A 17,774-nucleotide genomic window follows, 5' to 3' on the forward strand; every position below is an offset into this window, starting at 1 on the left:
GATATCAGTGAGAAAAATGATGAGAGGGCTTTGACTTCACAATACTATCAGAACCTGGTTTTTGCTGCTTACAGCGACTCTTAAAGTTTATGAAAAGGAGGATTTGTGAGTACTTGTACTATGATTGTTTTTCACAAAATTAATTGCTGAAAACGGAGAATTTACAAAAATTCTAAAAAAAGTTTACAAAAATCTTCTTTTAAACCAAATTTTTAAAGAAATACTTCAAAATATTTTTGACAGCCAACTTGGAAAATCCACAAAAAACTACAGAGATCCGCATCCGGATCAAGATCCGCCATCTGGCCATAGCTGGTATAGTGTAAATGAGACTTGTTTGAAATGACATAAAATAAATTTGAGGGAGCATGACTCCAAAAAGGTGCAACTAACAATTTATTTTAAGTCTGTTTAGAAAGTTGTTACGCAGTTCTTGAAAATCAGGACAATCTAAAGATTGAAAATGAGGAATGTGATGGAGGGGAGCAGCATTGGGAGAAGCAATATTGTTTTGTACAATATTTGGTGCAATATTTTCATGGTTAACGATGTTCATAAAATCATGATCATCATCTGGAAACAAAGGGCTGCCAAGTCCATATCATTTACATCGCCTACAACATCTACTAAAGAATTCTCTGAATCAGATGAGTTGTTGTTATTATTTTGAGTAGCGTGTTGTTGAACATTAGCATTTGATGTTGATGGTTGCTGTGAAGATCTTCTATTTCTCTTCCTCCGTAATAATTGGGAGACACGTGGACGGCCACTGCGACGACGTGGTGTTCTGGGAGGTTGTATGTCCATGGTAGTTGTCAAGTTGTTTTGAAATGACATTCAGAAGGTCAATTATGCAAAACAAAAGGTTGTATAAAAATCAGACCTAATCCACTACTATCTCAAACTTGTGTTTTACAACAATAAAATAAATATTAATTCAAGCTGTAGACCTAACCTACTGTACGTAATTTAATTAACAACAGCAATTATGAAATATGTTTATTATATCTCTGAAATGCAATATTAAAAGTAAAATGGCAAGCTGCCGTGTAATATACAGTTTGAAAGTTGGTTGTGTTGAATGTAGAATGGTTTTGACAGCGATATGTAACAGAAAGCAAGCATTAGCATTCACGCGTCTAGAAGTTTTCTGCAAACTGGAGTGAAATAAAGAAATATTCTTGTCACAAAGAGGTGTTGTAGTTCGGCTCTAGCTTGTAGATAAGATGTAAAGAAATCTCGCTAATGTTCTAGATAATTTAAAAAACCTTCGGTAATTGGACAAAAAACGTAGGCTGATAAACTGTGTACCACATTTTCGTACCTGTAAATCAGTCTACGCCTCAAACAGTCTCCGTTAATTATGGAAACCTTCGGCAATTAGACAATGCTATAGACTGGTGAAATGTGCACGTTTTTCTCGTGAAATTTGGATGACTTGATAGTTATACTATTTGTTGCACGGCCTTATTGGCGTTTTGTTGGCCGGTCTTAATTTTGATTACAAAAGGCTTCTCAAGTTTCTATTTCGATTTTAGGCCGAATTAATCTGTCTATTTATGTATCATCCGATCAGATGGGTTAGTTTTAGGATATTGTGGTAACCTTCCAAAGGCTTGGTAACATATTTAAATAGATTTATATGTGTTTTGTATCATTATTATACTTAAACGACTCTACAGAAAAATGGTTAAATTCATTGATGAGATTTTGGTACAAGGGTTTGGTCACGCCGTTAACGGATAATTTTTTGGGAGTTGTGTGCACATATGCACTTATCATAAATCTCCAAACCAATCGCTTCGCTCGTGTTTGGTTGTGGAAAAATAAGTTTGCCAAATATAATTCGAAAATAGCAATATGGTACTAACCTGACATTGTTGCATACTAACAATTCAGTGTACTGGGAATCAGACTCCTGTAGGAATTTTTTTAAGCTGGCGGTGTCGTAGAGATGATTTTGATCTGAGAAAGTTTATTAGTTTCATTATGTCCAGCATAAGACTTCCATATTCATCTTTCAGTTGTGCACAGAGAATGCTTTCGTGTTTGATACAATGAAATGCAATCATCTGAGGATTGTTATTTTTCAGGCGATTAGCAGTTCGTTGTGACTGTATGGAGCCATTGCCTTGGCAATTTTATAACAAACCTCATAGCCAGCAGTAGCTGCTCTTTGTTGCAAGCTTGTAGCTCCCCTCATCATAGCCATTTGTCCATTAGCCTGCCTTGTTAGTCTATCAAGCTGTCCATGCCTCCTAGCTGTACCTGAAGGAAATCTTCCTTCATAGTCAGGATGGTTTTGAGTGTAATGCCTTTTGACATTTGCTACCTGGTTTACAGCAACTAAATTATTGCATATCAAACATGTAGGTTTCCCTTTTACTTCATGAAAAAAGAATATTGTAGTCCAGTCTGGATTGAAACGTTGGTTTTCTCTGTCTACTAATCTCTGAGCCATGGTTGCTTATGAATTACTTTTTTATGTCATTAGTCATAATAGAAGTCCCGAAAATGCAAGCTGGGAAATTCCCTGTAAGTAAAAAACTAAAGTTGAACCAATCTCAAATGGGGGACTGTTGGATATTCCATAATCAAACAATTTATGCTGATAAATTCCCCACACTAATGCAAAACTAAACTTCAGTATTGTCAATAATGCTGGTCAGGTCATTCCAGATAACTAATAATTACTACTGATACAATAACAATAATGCATTGCTAAACAAACTCTTGAAAATTTGCAAAACATTAAAAAAATTACAACAGCTGTGTGCCTGATAAAAACAGCTGAAGAGCCTGATCAGGCCTGTGGGCTTCATTTTGGGCACCCCTGATATACAGTATACATATAAGAATTTGAGCTACTTGTCAACACTTACGGAATCTTGCATGTTACTGTGTAGACTTTCAGCCCGCTGCCATGGGCTACTTTTTATCCGTATAGTATATTTTCTATTGGATACATACATCGAAGTGTCTGTCAACTGTATGTCCAATTTAAGATGTGGTTGCGTCAAAAAGGTCGATTTAATGAAATTAAATCATTAAATTTAATGAAATTTAATGAAATTTTGCGTCTCTTTGTGCTGCGGTTCTGCTCCGGAGGCACCTGATGGTCTGGAAGATATTTGCACCTGCATTTATATACGAAGGAGCATCTTTCATAGTGACAAGCCTTGCCTGTATCTTATCATATATGCTATTCATGAGAATCACCCGCTTGCTTCAGACCTACCTTAGCAAGTTTAGTCTTGTCCATTCCGACTAGCTTTTTCATTTCTGATTAAAGATATTTCTTGTATACCTTTGTAAAGTATCATCTTTGCACCTGTAGAGTGCCAATTTTTGTTTTTTATAAACTATATAGCCAGTTATCGTATTTTGTCTTGTGGAGTTGGCAGATGGGTGTATAATATGAAATACATATGAGAATTTGAGCCACTGCCAGCACTTACAGAATCTTGCATGTTACTGTGTAGACTTTCAGCTCTGCTTTCAGACTTTCAGACTTTCAGCTACTGTTTATCCGTATAGTATATCTACTGTTATATATATAGATGGAAGTTTCTGTCAACTGTATGATCAATTAAGCAGTGATTAATATCTAGCAACGGAAAAACCGCTTCGCAAAGGATTTAAACTCGGAACCTCTCATTCTGCAGACAGGCGCGATCCACTGCACTACACCATCCTTCCTTAAACTACTTGCCAAAATACTATTGGTTACTGCTAACACGCAGGTCATTATTGGGTGAGACATCATGACGCGGATTGTAATGATTATAAGCAAGCTGGTTACTTAGTGCTGGCAGATATAGCTGGCTTCATACAGACAGACACAGCTCTGGCTAAGTTACTAATTTACGTTACTACCTTAAGTTCCTGGAATTCATTGGGTAAATAAGCTTAGCCAATAGCAACTTCATTATCTGCCACTGTTTATAAGCTGTTTGAATATATATAACTGTTTATAAGCTGTTGTATATGTTGATTGAAAATAAATTTTCTGTGCAAAAACATTTTGTATTACCCATGCAACGCCGGGCATTCACCCACCTAGTAGTGTATAACTGCATTTATTATTAGAGATTTCAGTCTAGTTCTCACGTTAATACTTTTTGTTACACATTCAATTGGACTACACTTTAATGTTAGACTTTGTGTCTTTGGTACAAAGCCATTTCTTTACACATGTGACCTAGTTGCAGTTAGAAGGGAGTGACCTAGTTAAAGTTAGAAGGAGTGACTTAGTTACAGTTAGAAGGGAGCGACCTAGTTACAGTTAGAAAGGAGTGACCTAATTACAGTTAGAAAGGAGCGACCTAGACACAGTTAGAAAGAAAAGACCTAGTTGCAGTTAGCAGAGACTACCGAGTTACTGTTAGCAGAGAGTGACATAGAAGAAACAAGTTACAAGAAAAAGTTTAAATATTGAAACTGATAGCTCAAACAGGGTTTAAACTGCTTAATTCACATTCTGCAGGCCGTCTTGTGTTACGATTAGCAACACGTTTATAAATATATAGTAAAACCACTAAATGGACCAAAAAACGAGTAATAAACAGAAATGTCATCTGTGGAATAGATTACGCAGTACGCTAATTACAGCATTTTTTATTGTACTGGCAGAAAAGCTACTAATTAATATTGCCATAAACTAAGAGTTGTTTTATTCAAATTTTTTATTCATTCCAATTTTCCGTTTAAAATTTCACAATGGTTATTGTTATAAAAGAGCCATAATTTGACAGACAAAAGCAAAAAAAGGCTGTCGGTCAGCGATTTAATCTAAATATGTGTAATCAAAAAGCTTAATACATGATAAGGTAAATATACTTGGGTAAAGCATATGAGAAAGCTCAATGTTTTTGTATTAAATATTGAAACTGGTGGCTCAAACAGGGTTTTAACAGCTTCATTCGCATTCTGCATGCCGTATTGTGTCACAATCAACTACACGTATGTAAATATATAACTATGACAAAACCACTAAAACAAACAAAATCAGGTAATAAAAAGAAATATCATCTGAGGAATAGATTACTCAGTATGCTAATTATGACATTTTCTATTGTAATGACAGAAAAGCTACCGAATAATATTGTCATAAACTAAAAGGTGTTTTATTCAAATTTCTTTATTCATTCCAAATTTCCGTTTAAAATTCCACAATGGTTATTGCTATAAAAGAGCCATAATTTGACAGACAAAAACAGAAAACGGCTGTCTGCTAACAATTTATTCTAATCACATAAACAATAAAAAAGGGAAGACTAAGAAAAAGTGGGTTCTAATGCTACGATTGTTTCTGCTCGTATCAGCCATTACCGATGACAAGACAGGATGACCCCGATTACAGCTCTTAACTGCTGGTAAGAGATAATCCTGTATAACAAATATGGTAACAGATATCCCTGTATAACAGATACGGTAACATATATCCCTGTATAACAGATACGGTAACAGATATCCCTGTATAACAGACATGGTAACATATATCCTTATATAACAGATATGGTAACAGATATCCCTGTATAACAGATAAGGTAACATATATCCCTGTATAACAGATACGGTAACATATATCCCTGTATAACAGATACGGTAACAAATATCCCTGTATAACAGATACGGTAACAGATATCCCTGTATAACAGACATGGTAACATATATCGTTATATAACAGATATGGTAACAGATATCCCTGTATAACAGATAAGGTAACATATATCCCTGTATGATGGATAAATGTAGAAGATGTGCTAGCTCTCTTAAATGGCATCCAAATAAACAGACTACTTTTTTTACTCCTGAAGAAGCCTTGTCATTTACCTCTCTCAGGCATGCACACTTCACCAGTAACTGAGTGACTGAGTCTTGACATAGCAAGGGTTCACCCTGTAGAGCTCAATGCAAGCATTAAATTATTAACATTTTTACCAAGTGTGGAAACCAATGGGAAATCATGTCTGAACTGGTTTTTACTGGCGTCACACAGCACAGAGATGCTGTTTATACTGAACAGATGGCTTTGTCTGTGTTGTTAAGGAATTCATGATGCACTAGAAATGAGGGTTTTCCACTTAGGAGTTTCCAAACAAACAATTGGAATTTGGAGGCTATTGATTATTTTAAGCTATTAGTTGGAAGTTTGTGATATTGTGCTTGCATAAGCTCGCTTCATTCGGAGTGAGACTGTCTGACTACGAGGTTGAGCTTAATAAGGGGAAAACTCGGGTATAACATAATAATTATTTAACTAAATTGTAATTAATTAACTGAACTAGCTCATTGCTCTATTGTTCAAGGGTAAGTTAAGTAACTCGCGACACCCGCTTTATTCCGAGTGATCTTTTGTGTTTGACTATGAGGTTGAGCTTAATACATGATAAGGTAAATACATGTACTTTGGAAAAGCATATGAGAATACATTCAAGAACCTCTGTGTTATGTATACTGACTTTATATAGTATCATTCATGTGTTTTCACCAACATTAGCACTACAGTGATATATTCATTTATTTAATTTACTGGTAATCTGGCATGGCGGAATGTTAGTACTTTTTTTACAAAGTAATATGATAAGTGATCTGTTATAAATGTACCTTGACTTAGCTTACATAACTAAGGACATCTGTGTTTTCTTCAGGCATTATGGCTATCAATTACAAGAAATACCCCCTTCTTGATTACATGTCACAAATTCTCAACTTACCTACACGTGTCTGGTACATGTAGATGTATATGTAATTTCAAGAACTTTTGTGTTATGTATACTGACTTTTGATAGTATTTTTTATGTGTATTCACCAACATTGGCACTACAGGGATATATTCATTTATTAAATTTCTTAGTAATGTGGCATGGGGAATGTTAGTCCTTTTTTTACAAAATAACATGATTATTCCTCTGTTATAAATGTACCTTGGCTTAGGTTACATAAGTAAAGACATCTGTGTTTTTTAGTCATTATGGGTATCATTTACAAGAGATACCCCCTTCTTTATTACATGTCACAACTTACCTACACGTGTCTGGTACATGTAGATGTATATGTAATTTCATTGTTATTCACCTTTGTTTAGTTCCTGATAGTTTTATTGTACATGGCTGACACTTTGTCTGGTTTGTGAACATATAACATGGTTTGATATAACCACTGCATAGTTTATTTTATAGAAGGTTCGCTGTTGTTAGTAACAGGCAGTGCTCTGCAGTAGGAATTCAGCCAATTTCAGAAGTTATTCAATCAGGTTGCTTAATATTTTGCTCGAACCCTATACATAAATTTACCTAGTTATATTCCAACAGCAGATCAGATATTGTCTGATCAACCTGCTGAAATTACATATACTTAGACACTAATCCATAGATGGTATGAACATAACTTTTGTTTGAAATTCATACTATATGCGCAATATTATTCTTACTAAAATATTGTATATAATTATGTTTTAATATATTTTAGTTCATTACCAGAAACCATCATGACACCAGACTCTTCTGTGAAACGCGCTCTGCAGATTATGCTCTTGCTTCTCACGCAAGCAACGCTCGGCAGAGCCAAAACTTTAGGTAAGAAGTACATGTATTTATGTGTCGTAGTGCTGCTGTTACTAGTTTATGAATTTCACACCACACTTGAAATGTTAAAATTAGCATTGGAGTGTTCAAGCAATGCCCTCTATAAAATGCTCACAACAAAATATCATAGTTGAAGGTGAGCGGATATTAATGTGAGAATTTCTCACATGACATTCCTATTCTTATTGACATACTAAAGTATATTTCATGTTTGTAGCTGTGCTAGCAAGCCTACTTGATGTAGCTCCAAACATGCTTGATGTGCTCCAATCGTATGAAGAGTCTTCGAAGCTTTATCGAGCGACAGCATTCATAAATATTGATAACTACTTGGATAGAAAGCTGACCCAATGTACAGTAAGTGAGAGTGAAGGGAAGACATTAACAACTACGCCCATTAACATCGACGCTGGCTCCCGAGTCGCTTTTGCGGCTAGACAAACTGAGCCTACGAAGGGTCTGGATAAGGTTTGGTATTGCGATGTCATGTCTTGGATGGTTATGGTTCATTTTACTGCAGACCAACAGACAGTATTCAGGAAGGACAATAGTCTGGATGTGGCCATCAGAAAGGAGACCGAAGATCCGAAAACCACTATTAGCTGTCTCAAATCGACAAGCTTTTCTGGCCCTCTTCACTGTTCTACAGAGTACCTGGCAGTCCAGGCAACCATGTCAACGTTTCACCAAACATTTGTGAATATCAGCATATATCCTAGAACGGTTGACGGTTTCGCCAGACCTATCCGAGAAGAAATTGTAAATTCTACAGAAGTTCAGAGGGATCTCGATGACGTCTTCGATTTTGACGAAGGGTGTTCTCCATTTGTTTCTAGTGTTGATGATGATACGTGGAATGATGATCAGAAATGCTCTTCCGTCGCAAGTGTCAAGGATGCTAGTACTGCAGCAGCCATTCTATGTCCTTCTTTCATGAGTCTCGTTGTTGGAGCTTTGGTCACAGCTATGCTCGGTTAGATTGCGCTGGTATGTTCTTGATTAACTAACATATATTACGTATTTCACTTCTATTTTTTATTGCACAATCATTTATTTCAGCAATCTTATAATACTGGTTGCCAATTTGAAACAATCTTTTCTTCTTCAACTTTATTACATTGTCAAATTCATATCAGATGCACGACAGTTTTTTATTCGGCTACCGGTTTGACTAAACTTTATTTATGTTTACAGAATATTTGCATTTTTTACATATTTATGTTAGGTAAGTTTTTTGTTTCAACTCATTTTTTTTTTATTGTTGTAGAACTATATGATTATCTATATTGGATTATGACAGCCACCCTTGTGTCTTGTCTACTTATTTTTAATCGTGTTAGCTATTTGTGTTTTAATACAATTAATTACTCTATGTAGAAACTCTTATGCCTGAACCTCAAGGTAGTAGTCAGTTTGTCATAGATGTTGGAGTTACTTCTGTTTTGAAATCAATGCGAATGCATCTTTCAGATAGAGAGGATAACACTTTAGAAATAACAGACATTCCCATAGAGAAACACACATAGACACTGAGCAGTTAGTAGCATATACAAAGCGTGTAACAATTTTTAGCAACCAAATTTAAATTTCTTTTAGGTTGAATAGAAACTCATTTTCAATGCTTTTGATTATGTAATATGATGACACGTATAGACTATATATTGGCAGCAATGGTGGCTGATGGCAGCTTCGAATCCTTCTCATCCTTTTGGGTTACATTTATTAGCTAAATCCAACAACGAAATGGCAAATAACTAAAGGCATCAAAGAACAATTTAAAGGAAGATGAAATTATGAGCAACAAGAAAAATGAATGCCATAAAAATGGTCACAACTGATTACACAACCATACAATGACTATTTAATTGCACGCTCTTTCATTCTCCCATCTATTATGTGTGACGTGCCGCAGCAATACCCGAACACAATGAATCTAATGGTAGCATTTTACTATTCAATCAAAAATGGCTACTCTCACACATTTCTACCATTAGCTATGTCGACTTTTGAAATAAAATAGGTTATTCTCAGCTGTGCAATCATTAAGAATTCCAAGTGGATAAATTCATAGCTAAAAGTTTCCATGATACACTAGTTTTTGTGGTAAATGACAATCTATCCATGATTGCTACAAAGAGATCAACTGTTAATTGGAACAAAGGGGTAAAGGAGGTGTGTGTAACAGGTACACGAACATGCAGCTGCATAAACATAAGTTAAAGTTGGAAACAGAAATATGACTGTATAACTTTTATAGAAGACTACTGAATGCCCAACGTTGCTCAGGTAATAAAGAGTCTTTGGACAAAAATGTATTTTTATTTAACATATACAACATTTACAATTCTAACTTTTAAACTTCATATCATGAAAATAGTGTTTTTTGTGCAGTTCAAATGAATTAAGAGAAAAAAAAATAAAACAGCTGTGAAGGTTTTCAAACTTTGTCAAACAACTGTAACTTTTAACTTTCATACTGTAACATTTCATATCATGAAAGAAATGTTTTGTTGAAATAAATTAGGAGAAAAAATAAAAGAGTAAAGGTGTTTAAATGTATGTATGTGAAATTGTTAGTAAGTAATGGCTAAATATAGTCTGTTTTGCTACGATTACAATGAAAAATTATTTGGTATACGATTATATGATTTTAGTTCGTTTTAGTGTTGGCATCATAAGGCAAAAATATTGTATAGAATGGTATAGAAACCCATAGTAATTATCTAATGTAAACACTTTCTGGTAAAAATCATCAAAATCATCATTATTAAAAAATAGCATCAAAGCAATATGTTAACCTTAGTAACTATAGTTATCTGCAACAACTTTAGTGCATTTAGTGGTTATGATCTGTAAGAAAATGTAACATTACAAAGTACTATGTGCCAGAGCTGTGCTACTCGAGTACAAATTCGAGTACAAGTACTACTCTTGTACCGATTTCAACTACTCTCTACTCTACTCGAAGGGGCCATAATATGGGATAAATATACTCTACTTGTACTCCCTTGGGAAGAAAGTACTCGGAATCTACTTGCAAACTTAAATACTCTACTCTACTTTACTCTACATCAAATATACTCTACTCTTACTTGCACCAGGGAGTTGTCAACTCCCTGTTGACACAATATTTCTCTTTACTTTACCTAGACTGTGATCCAATTTGTATTGTGTACTACCTGCTTTGTTCAGCACCACAATTTCTCTGTTTGTACTCTGTACGTGTGTAATGTATGTTGGAACAAGGGCTTTTTCTTATTGAAATGTCAATCCAAAGTCACATAGACTACTGAAATGTTGTGCAAGTAACATGGTATGATAGTTAAGTGTCTGTGAGAATTCAGAAAAATAAAATGTGAGGAGAGGTTTATTTTAACAATGGCAGAGGCAGGACCAGTGACAGTAATAGAGCCAGTAACAGATAGGAATACCAAGTCTTCCCCTACAATAATACTATTTGGATATACTGACTATAAGGTTAGTTGTTACATTTGCTTTTTCCTTCATTATGTGTGGTTTAGTAGCCCTTTTCTCTACCACAGCTATGAGTTTCTGTTCTTGTTTTACAAAAGCAGACTCATAATTCAACAGACCGAGCAGCAGCAGGCTGATGGCACATTCACACTTGCTATATATTATTGATTAACTGAGTGGCAATTGTTTTTCATGAACAAACAATTATTGATTGTTCATGAAAAACAACCACACTCTCTCTAGTCATAGGCCTCATAGGCCTCATAGACCTATTAACTATGGTTAATAGGTCTTTGAGGCAATAACAAACGACAAATAACACTATTTGTCGTTTGTTTTCTACGATTTTTCTGAGCTGTTTGCATAACACCTAAGACCCAACATTTATATTCATGGCAGACTGTGATCAGTGTACCATTTACCAGTGTGTATGCATTTAAAATCAGTTTGTACAACTAGCTATCTGACATGTTAGCCCGTAGCATAGGGCAACATTGATAATTTTGCAATATTTTTTGAATAGATCAATATACATTTTTACTGGCACTTTACATATGAAATATTCAACTTTATGTTTACAAATTTGCAGGGTAGGAAATGCATAGTGTATAAGTTTTGCATCTAAAATTTTAAACCATTATCTTGTGTATTTAAGTAGTTATGTCAAATTACATGTAGCAACAAAGCTGTCCTCTGTCATTCTTTCAATGTAAACAATGATGACTCACTTGCCTGACCAGCTGCAAGTGAACAAAGCGTTGAAGTTACGTCGCGAAGAATGTGGCTATTTAAGTAGGACACAATGCTGAGCCGTGATGCATTGGATTGCCCAGGCTAGTATAGTTAATAGGTCTATGATAGGCCTACACAATTACACAGGTGACCCTAGGCAAATATTTATTTATGTCATCTCAATTATCATGTCTGATGATAACAAATGGGTAGGACAGGAGGAGGACTAGATGATTATTGGTGAGTCTGGTATTGGCTGAACCTTTGTTTATTTGGCAGAAAGTAGGCCCCTAGGCCTCCTTCTTGAGGTCAACAAAATTTAATTCTCAGGAAAACCTCAATAAACATTTATTGCAAACAACCATAAAGAGATACTCGGTAATGTATGCCATGCCTACCATACTAGTGTCAGTGAGTAAACTAACCAAGTAACTAACTTTGCAGTTACTCATGTAATTATCAGCTTGCTTTATATTTTAGTATTAGGCCTCCATACTGTTTTGGTTTCTTCATTTATTGCAGATAGTTGAGGGTAAACAACAGGCCAAGTGCAAAATATGCAAGAAGGTTTACAGAGAGGTGGCCGGTACAACCTCCAACTTCAATACACATCTGAAGAAAGGGCATCCTAATAGGTAATGAAACAACTACCCTAACCCTACCTACCTACCTACCCGCTCATTTGCCTCATTATCACAAAATAATATACTAGAAGGGAGTAGGCTATAGTAGGCCTAGCAAAATATTTGGTACACTGACTTGATGGCATGAGCATGAACACTAGGCCTACGTTACATTACATATTGCATAATACATATATAGGTGTACACACTCTAAATTATACTGTGGGCGAATGTTAAACTGAACAAAGAGACCCATGGGTTCAAAGTAGGCCTTACTGGCATGAGCCTTGGCATAACACGTCATTGTGTGTGCGGGTAACTCCTTGGTGCGGGGTAGTGTGAGATTGACTTGATTGAGTGAGTGTAATGTGATGAATTTTATTATTTCGATTGTTTTGACAGGAATAGGATTGGTAGCAAAAGGTAGGCTCAAAAATGTAGTGTCATGTTAACATATCATTTGCTAACTTTATTGATCTCTCTCACCCTCCTTCTGCTTTCTTATCCTATTCTCTAACGACTAACAGCAAGGTCATCCAGCTTTTTCCTCAACTTAAATGAGTGGCCACTATAATTATAACATTATCCAGCCATTAACCATCAGCAATAATGATAATGGAGATGTGTGTGAATTTGCTAATATAATTGGTGATATAAGAAAAAAAAGAACTGTAAAGCATATTTGCGATCACTAACGACGTTTTTGTCTAGTGTGTGTGTGCCTGTGTGGTATTGCACTGCTCAAATCAGTGAACAGCTGTCAGATATATAGTACGCACACTCGCACAGCACATTCTATCCTGAGGACTGGGGTTGATAGTGGGTGACCGCGCACTGCTCAGTAGGCTACAACTAAAATTATGCCCAAACAATGTTTTTAGTTACCAGAAGTATATGGACCAGAAGAAGATTGGCATGAGTGACAACATTCTAAACCACTTTACACCGTTGGCCAAGTACCCGGCTAATCATATTCAGCAGAGGAAGATAACCACCAGTATCACGGAGGAGCTAGTTATTGGATGCGCTATGCCGTTGAGTTTGCCAGATAGCCCAGACTTTCGCAAGTAAGTGTGCACTATGTTGTTTCTTTTCAGCGCCTAAGCCCTGCTGACACAACCTGATAATGATAATTATAATATCATGGTTAGCACGGTGAAGAATTGCTAATGACTAGACTGTAGAGTAGATTAATAGTAATGTAATGTATTATTTCAATGAGAGTGTGTGCGAGACAGACTAATTACAACAGTGATCATGGTCAAACCCAAGTCATTGATGTTGTTCAATCATTTTCATATTTGTCAACCATGCCTCTAACCAGGTTCATGGCCATAACCAACAGTAAGTGGGATCCGGTATCACGGAAAACCATTACCAGTGGCATCAGCAAGAAGGCAGTCGACCTACATTCCCAACTTGACGAGCTGCTGAAGGGGTTTACGACTGTGTCGGTAACCGCTGATATCTGGTCCCACAGGACTATGCGAGGACTTTTTGGTATTACAGTTCACGGTCTGAGTGAAGAGAAAGACCAGTTATGTCTCAAATCTTACCTTCTATTCTGTGAAAGGTGGGTCTATCTCAAAGATGTGATTAAATTATAAGGTTTTGGATCGGCGTAAGTAAAATCACAAGTCAATATTTGGATTGCAGTAGGAAAGTAGCACAATTGTTATTTTCCATCGACTTAATTATACATTCTGTGTATGGTATTTTCCCTCTGATTACCCAGGTTCAAAGGCTCACACACCGGGCAACGTATAGCAGATCTGTTTGAGGAGGTCTGTGTTAAGCGTGGTATTCTGAATAAACTGGACTACATCGTAACGGACAATGCCAGCAATATGAGAAAGGCCTTTAAGGTGTTCTTTCCACGGACTGATAGTGACGAGGACGGTAAATATGCTTACCAGCCGTAATTTAATGCAATTATAGTCTGATGTTATAATGTATTGTAAAGTAATGGTACCATTAAGGAGATAGGCCTACCTTCTCTGCTTCATAGCAAAACTATTATTTATATCAGAGTATCAGTATAAAGAAGTATTGGTCCCATGAAATTGAGATTGCGCGGATCAAAAACGGAAAACGTTATTTTAGTTGGCATGCAATTTTGCGAGTTGATAAATGGTGACACTTTTAGGTGTTATTTTAATTCTTAGGTGCACCTGAAGATACGTCACTCGGTCCTGCTGCTGATGTGGATGACCCTGAGATGTGGCCGGACAACGAGGCTGTTGTACAAGAGGCAATCGAACTGTTGCCCGGAGGAAAAGAGAGGCTGTCATGTTTTACGCATAGCCCACAGCTGACGGTTGGAGTTGGCTTGAAAGAAGCAAAAATCAGTCAGACCATCTCCAAATGCTCGCAAATCAGCAAGACGCTTCACACCAGCACTAAGTTAAAGGAGGCATTTGAGAAGGCATTCGAAAACAAAGCCTCAGTGCCTGCCAGTAATGCCACAAGTTGGAACTCAACGTTCCGGCTGGTTTTAGCAGTCATTAAGCTTGGTAAAGAGTAACTGAACGAAGTGTTGGCGGTGGAACACAATAACTTGGTAATGTCTGTGAGAGAATGGAGGCAGCTGAAAGAGCTGGTCACTATCCTCGGACCATTCGCACAAGCCACAGACCAAACGCAGAGGGACAAGGTGGTGACGATTTCCATGTTGGCTCCGAGTGTAGTCGGTCTCCACAAGCATGCTGTTGTCATGAACAATGCTGGGCGATACCTGAAGAAGCTATCCGCAGCACTGCGTGATTCCCTTGCCAGAAGATTCGCAGGTAGGTCATGAAAACCAATTGACAATGTCCATTAGTACGTACCTACCGATAAATATTAAATGTGCTCATAGCTCCATAACAAGGCTGTTGCGATGTATCTAATTTTACCTGATCTCCGTTAACCCAAGACTAACTTCATGGCTTTTACGCAGGCATATTTGACTATATGCATATGGAACTGCATATGGAAGACATCGCTGTCACCAACAAGCTTTTCGGTCATGAGCTATACATAATAGCTGCAGTGATGGATCCTAGACATCTAACTCAATGGCTTCTGGAGGATGACGAAGAGCTAGAGCTGAAGATTCGTAGGCAGGTGATCGATGCAGCTGGGTGAGGTAAGGCTACGGGGTGTTGTGTTTATTATTAATATTATTATACTGTGTTTGTTTTTCAAGATTATTTGTGCAATAGCTCTGCTCGTGCTGAATCTGATGAGGAGATAATTATCAACATGCTTTGACTTGCTATACAAACAATGTATGTTTTTTGGTGAATAGAATACAAGGAACCACTGGAAGCTGCTGCTGATGTTACCAATGAAGTTAATGTACCTGTTGCCGCTGATGTAGAGGACGCCGCCGGAGAACCTGTATTCAAACTGCCTCGGCTATTTGACTGTCAGCAGGAGGAGAATATTCCTGTCACTACCAGCAATCCAAATACAGTTCTTACCATCAGCGGCCAGTTTACTACGTATCTGGAGCTCGCCAGATCAACACCCATGGCAGCACGCGATCCGTTAGTGTTTTGGCACCGAAAGCGGGAAATACTCTTCAAGCTGTACCCTCTTGCCCAAAAAGTGTTGAGTGTGCCGGCAAGTTCTGCTGCCGTCGAGATGATATTCTCTCACGGTGGCATCTTGATGAGGCCACATCGCACCTCAATGAGCGATGCCGTTCTGGAGAACCTCATTTTCTGCAAATGCAACAGGCTGCAGGGCCTAGTATAAATAAAGAAAACTAGAACCCGTGGATGGTTGGACATTATACTTTTATATTATCATATTATTTTATCATATTATTATCATATCCTAATCATATTATATATATATAGGCCTACCTGTACTGGTTAATTTGGCTGTTTTATTTGTTTGTTCGTTTTACTTTAATTTAATAAAAAGTACTTGATATTTGATTAATGTACTCTATACTTGTACTTGAAATTCAAAAGGAAAACTCCACTTGAACTTGAAATTTGAGATATAACTCTACTTGTACTCGGAACCAAGTTGTGATACTCTACTTGTACTCGGAATCAAGTTGTGATACTCTACTTGTACTCGGAAGGCAGAAACATGTGTATACTTGTACTTGTACTCGATTTTGTTTTGAGGACTCGCTTACTCCACTTGAACTGAAAAAAGTACTTGAGCACAGCTCTGCTATGTGCAGTACATACCGTGAGAGTTCTTATCTTTTAGACAGACATGTAACATCAACGCGGAACGTAACTTGAATGAATTTAGCTTATTAAACAAATACTTCAAGGATAACGGATAACGCTGAACTGATATAGCGAGCAATGTATATCTACTTTCGGCGTTGTGAGAGGGATTTCGGCGAATAGCATATCAACATTGTTGTTATTTCGTTGTAATCAATATAACAATGGCCAATATTTCAATTTCGAGAGAAATGTTTGTTGATATCGCATCGCGGGACAACAAATTCGCCTCCATGCTATATATTGTTAGGCAAAAATTATTTTATAACAGGGGCATCGCAACCCATAGGCACAGTGTATTGATCAATACGTTGTTTAGCGTGAGCAATCGAGAAAAGAGTATACGGTATACGATAAAAGCGATAGAATTTTAAGAGCAGCGTAGCTTAGTGGTTAAATGCGCGGTTAGAAATTTGCGGTTGCGTTCTTCGTGAGGTCCGATCTAGCATGAAGTGAGCTTATTATTCCAAGATTTTAATAGCTATAGCAGGAGAGACAGATGACGACAGACGACAACAATGACGACAAATGTTGAGATTTATATATATATAGATTAACAATGAATATGATCATACTCCCTGCAAGCTTATACCAGAAAAATGTAATATATGGCTTCAATTTGTAAAGAAGTGCAAAAATAAGAGAGATGAACATTAGTTACTACTATGATAGAATGTTGCTTGTTAAAAAACCAATATTGCAAAAGGCAGTGCAATAAATTGTACGAAGTTGAAGATTTAGTGGCCAACAAGGATGGCAGGAAGCATTACAAAAAATCATAGATATATGAACATAGATTGGCCAATAATAGCTATTCCCATCAGTTGCCTTGTCAGACATAAATAGCATGACGTAACGTCATTGTATTGTACCTCATGCTTGACTGCACTGCTGTTAACAATGGAGCTAACAAGGAGAAGGTGACAAAATCACATTTATTTTCGCATAAAAACCTTCTTGGATACATAATCCAGTAAATTAAAGCAATTCTGTGATAATATTTGATAACCACCATAGATTAAAACTATAAAAGCTATGAATTGTTGCACACAAATCATGAGCCATCAGGGCTTTATTTGCCACCCTCTCCTATCCCCATTCTCTCTTTTTCCTTCTCCAAA

The 17,774-nt window shown here is 36.7% G+C and overlaps 2 protein-coding genes across 2 annotated transcripts in view; one reads left to right on the top strand and one right to left on the bottom strand.

Annotated features, from left to right (window-relative positions):
- Positions 1 to 17,774, bottom strand: part of LOC137386065 (cAMP-regulated phosphoprotein 19-like) — a 249,677-nt gene that overhangs the window by 112,188 nt on the left and 119,715 nt on the right. The window lies entirely within an intron of this gene.
- On the top strand, positions 14,982 to 16,159 carry LOC137391324 (uncharacterized). The gene is made up of 3 exons (XM_068077763.1): positions 14,982 to 15,204; positions 15,357 to 15,515; positions 15,708 to 16,159. Exons 1-3 carry the CDS (start codon positions 14,982 to 14,984, stop codon positions 16,157 to 16,159), a joined length of 834 nt encoding a protein of 277 aa, XP_067933864.1.

The sequence above is a fragment of the Watersipora subatra genome, chromosome 1 (genome assembly GCF_963576615.1).
Source record: "Watersipora subatra chromosome 1, tzWatSuba1.1, whole genome shotgun sequence".
NCBI lineage: Eukaryota > Metazoa > Bryozoa > Gymnolaemata > Cheilostomatida > Watersiporidae > Watersipora > Watersipora subatra.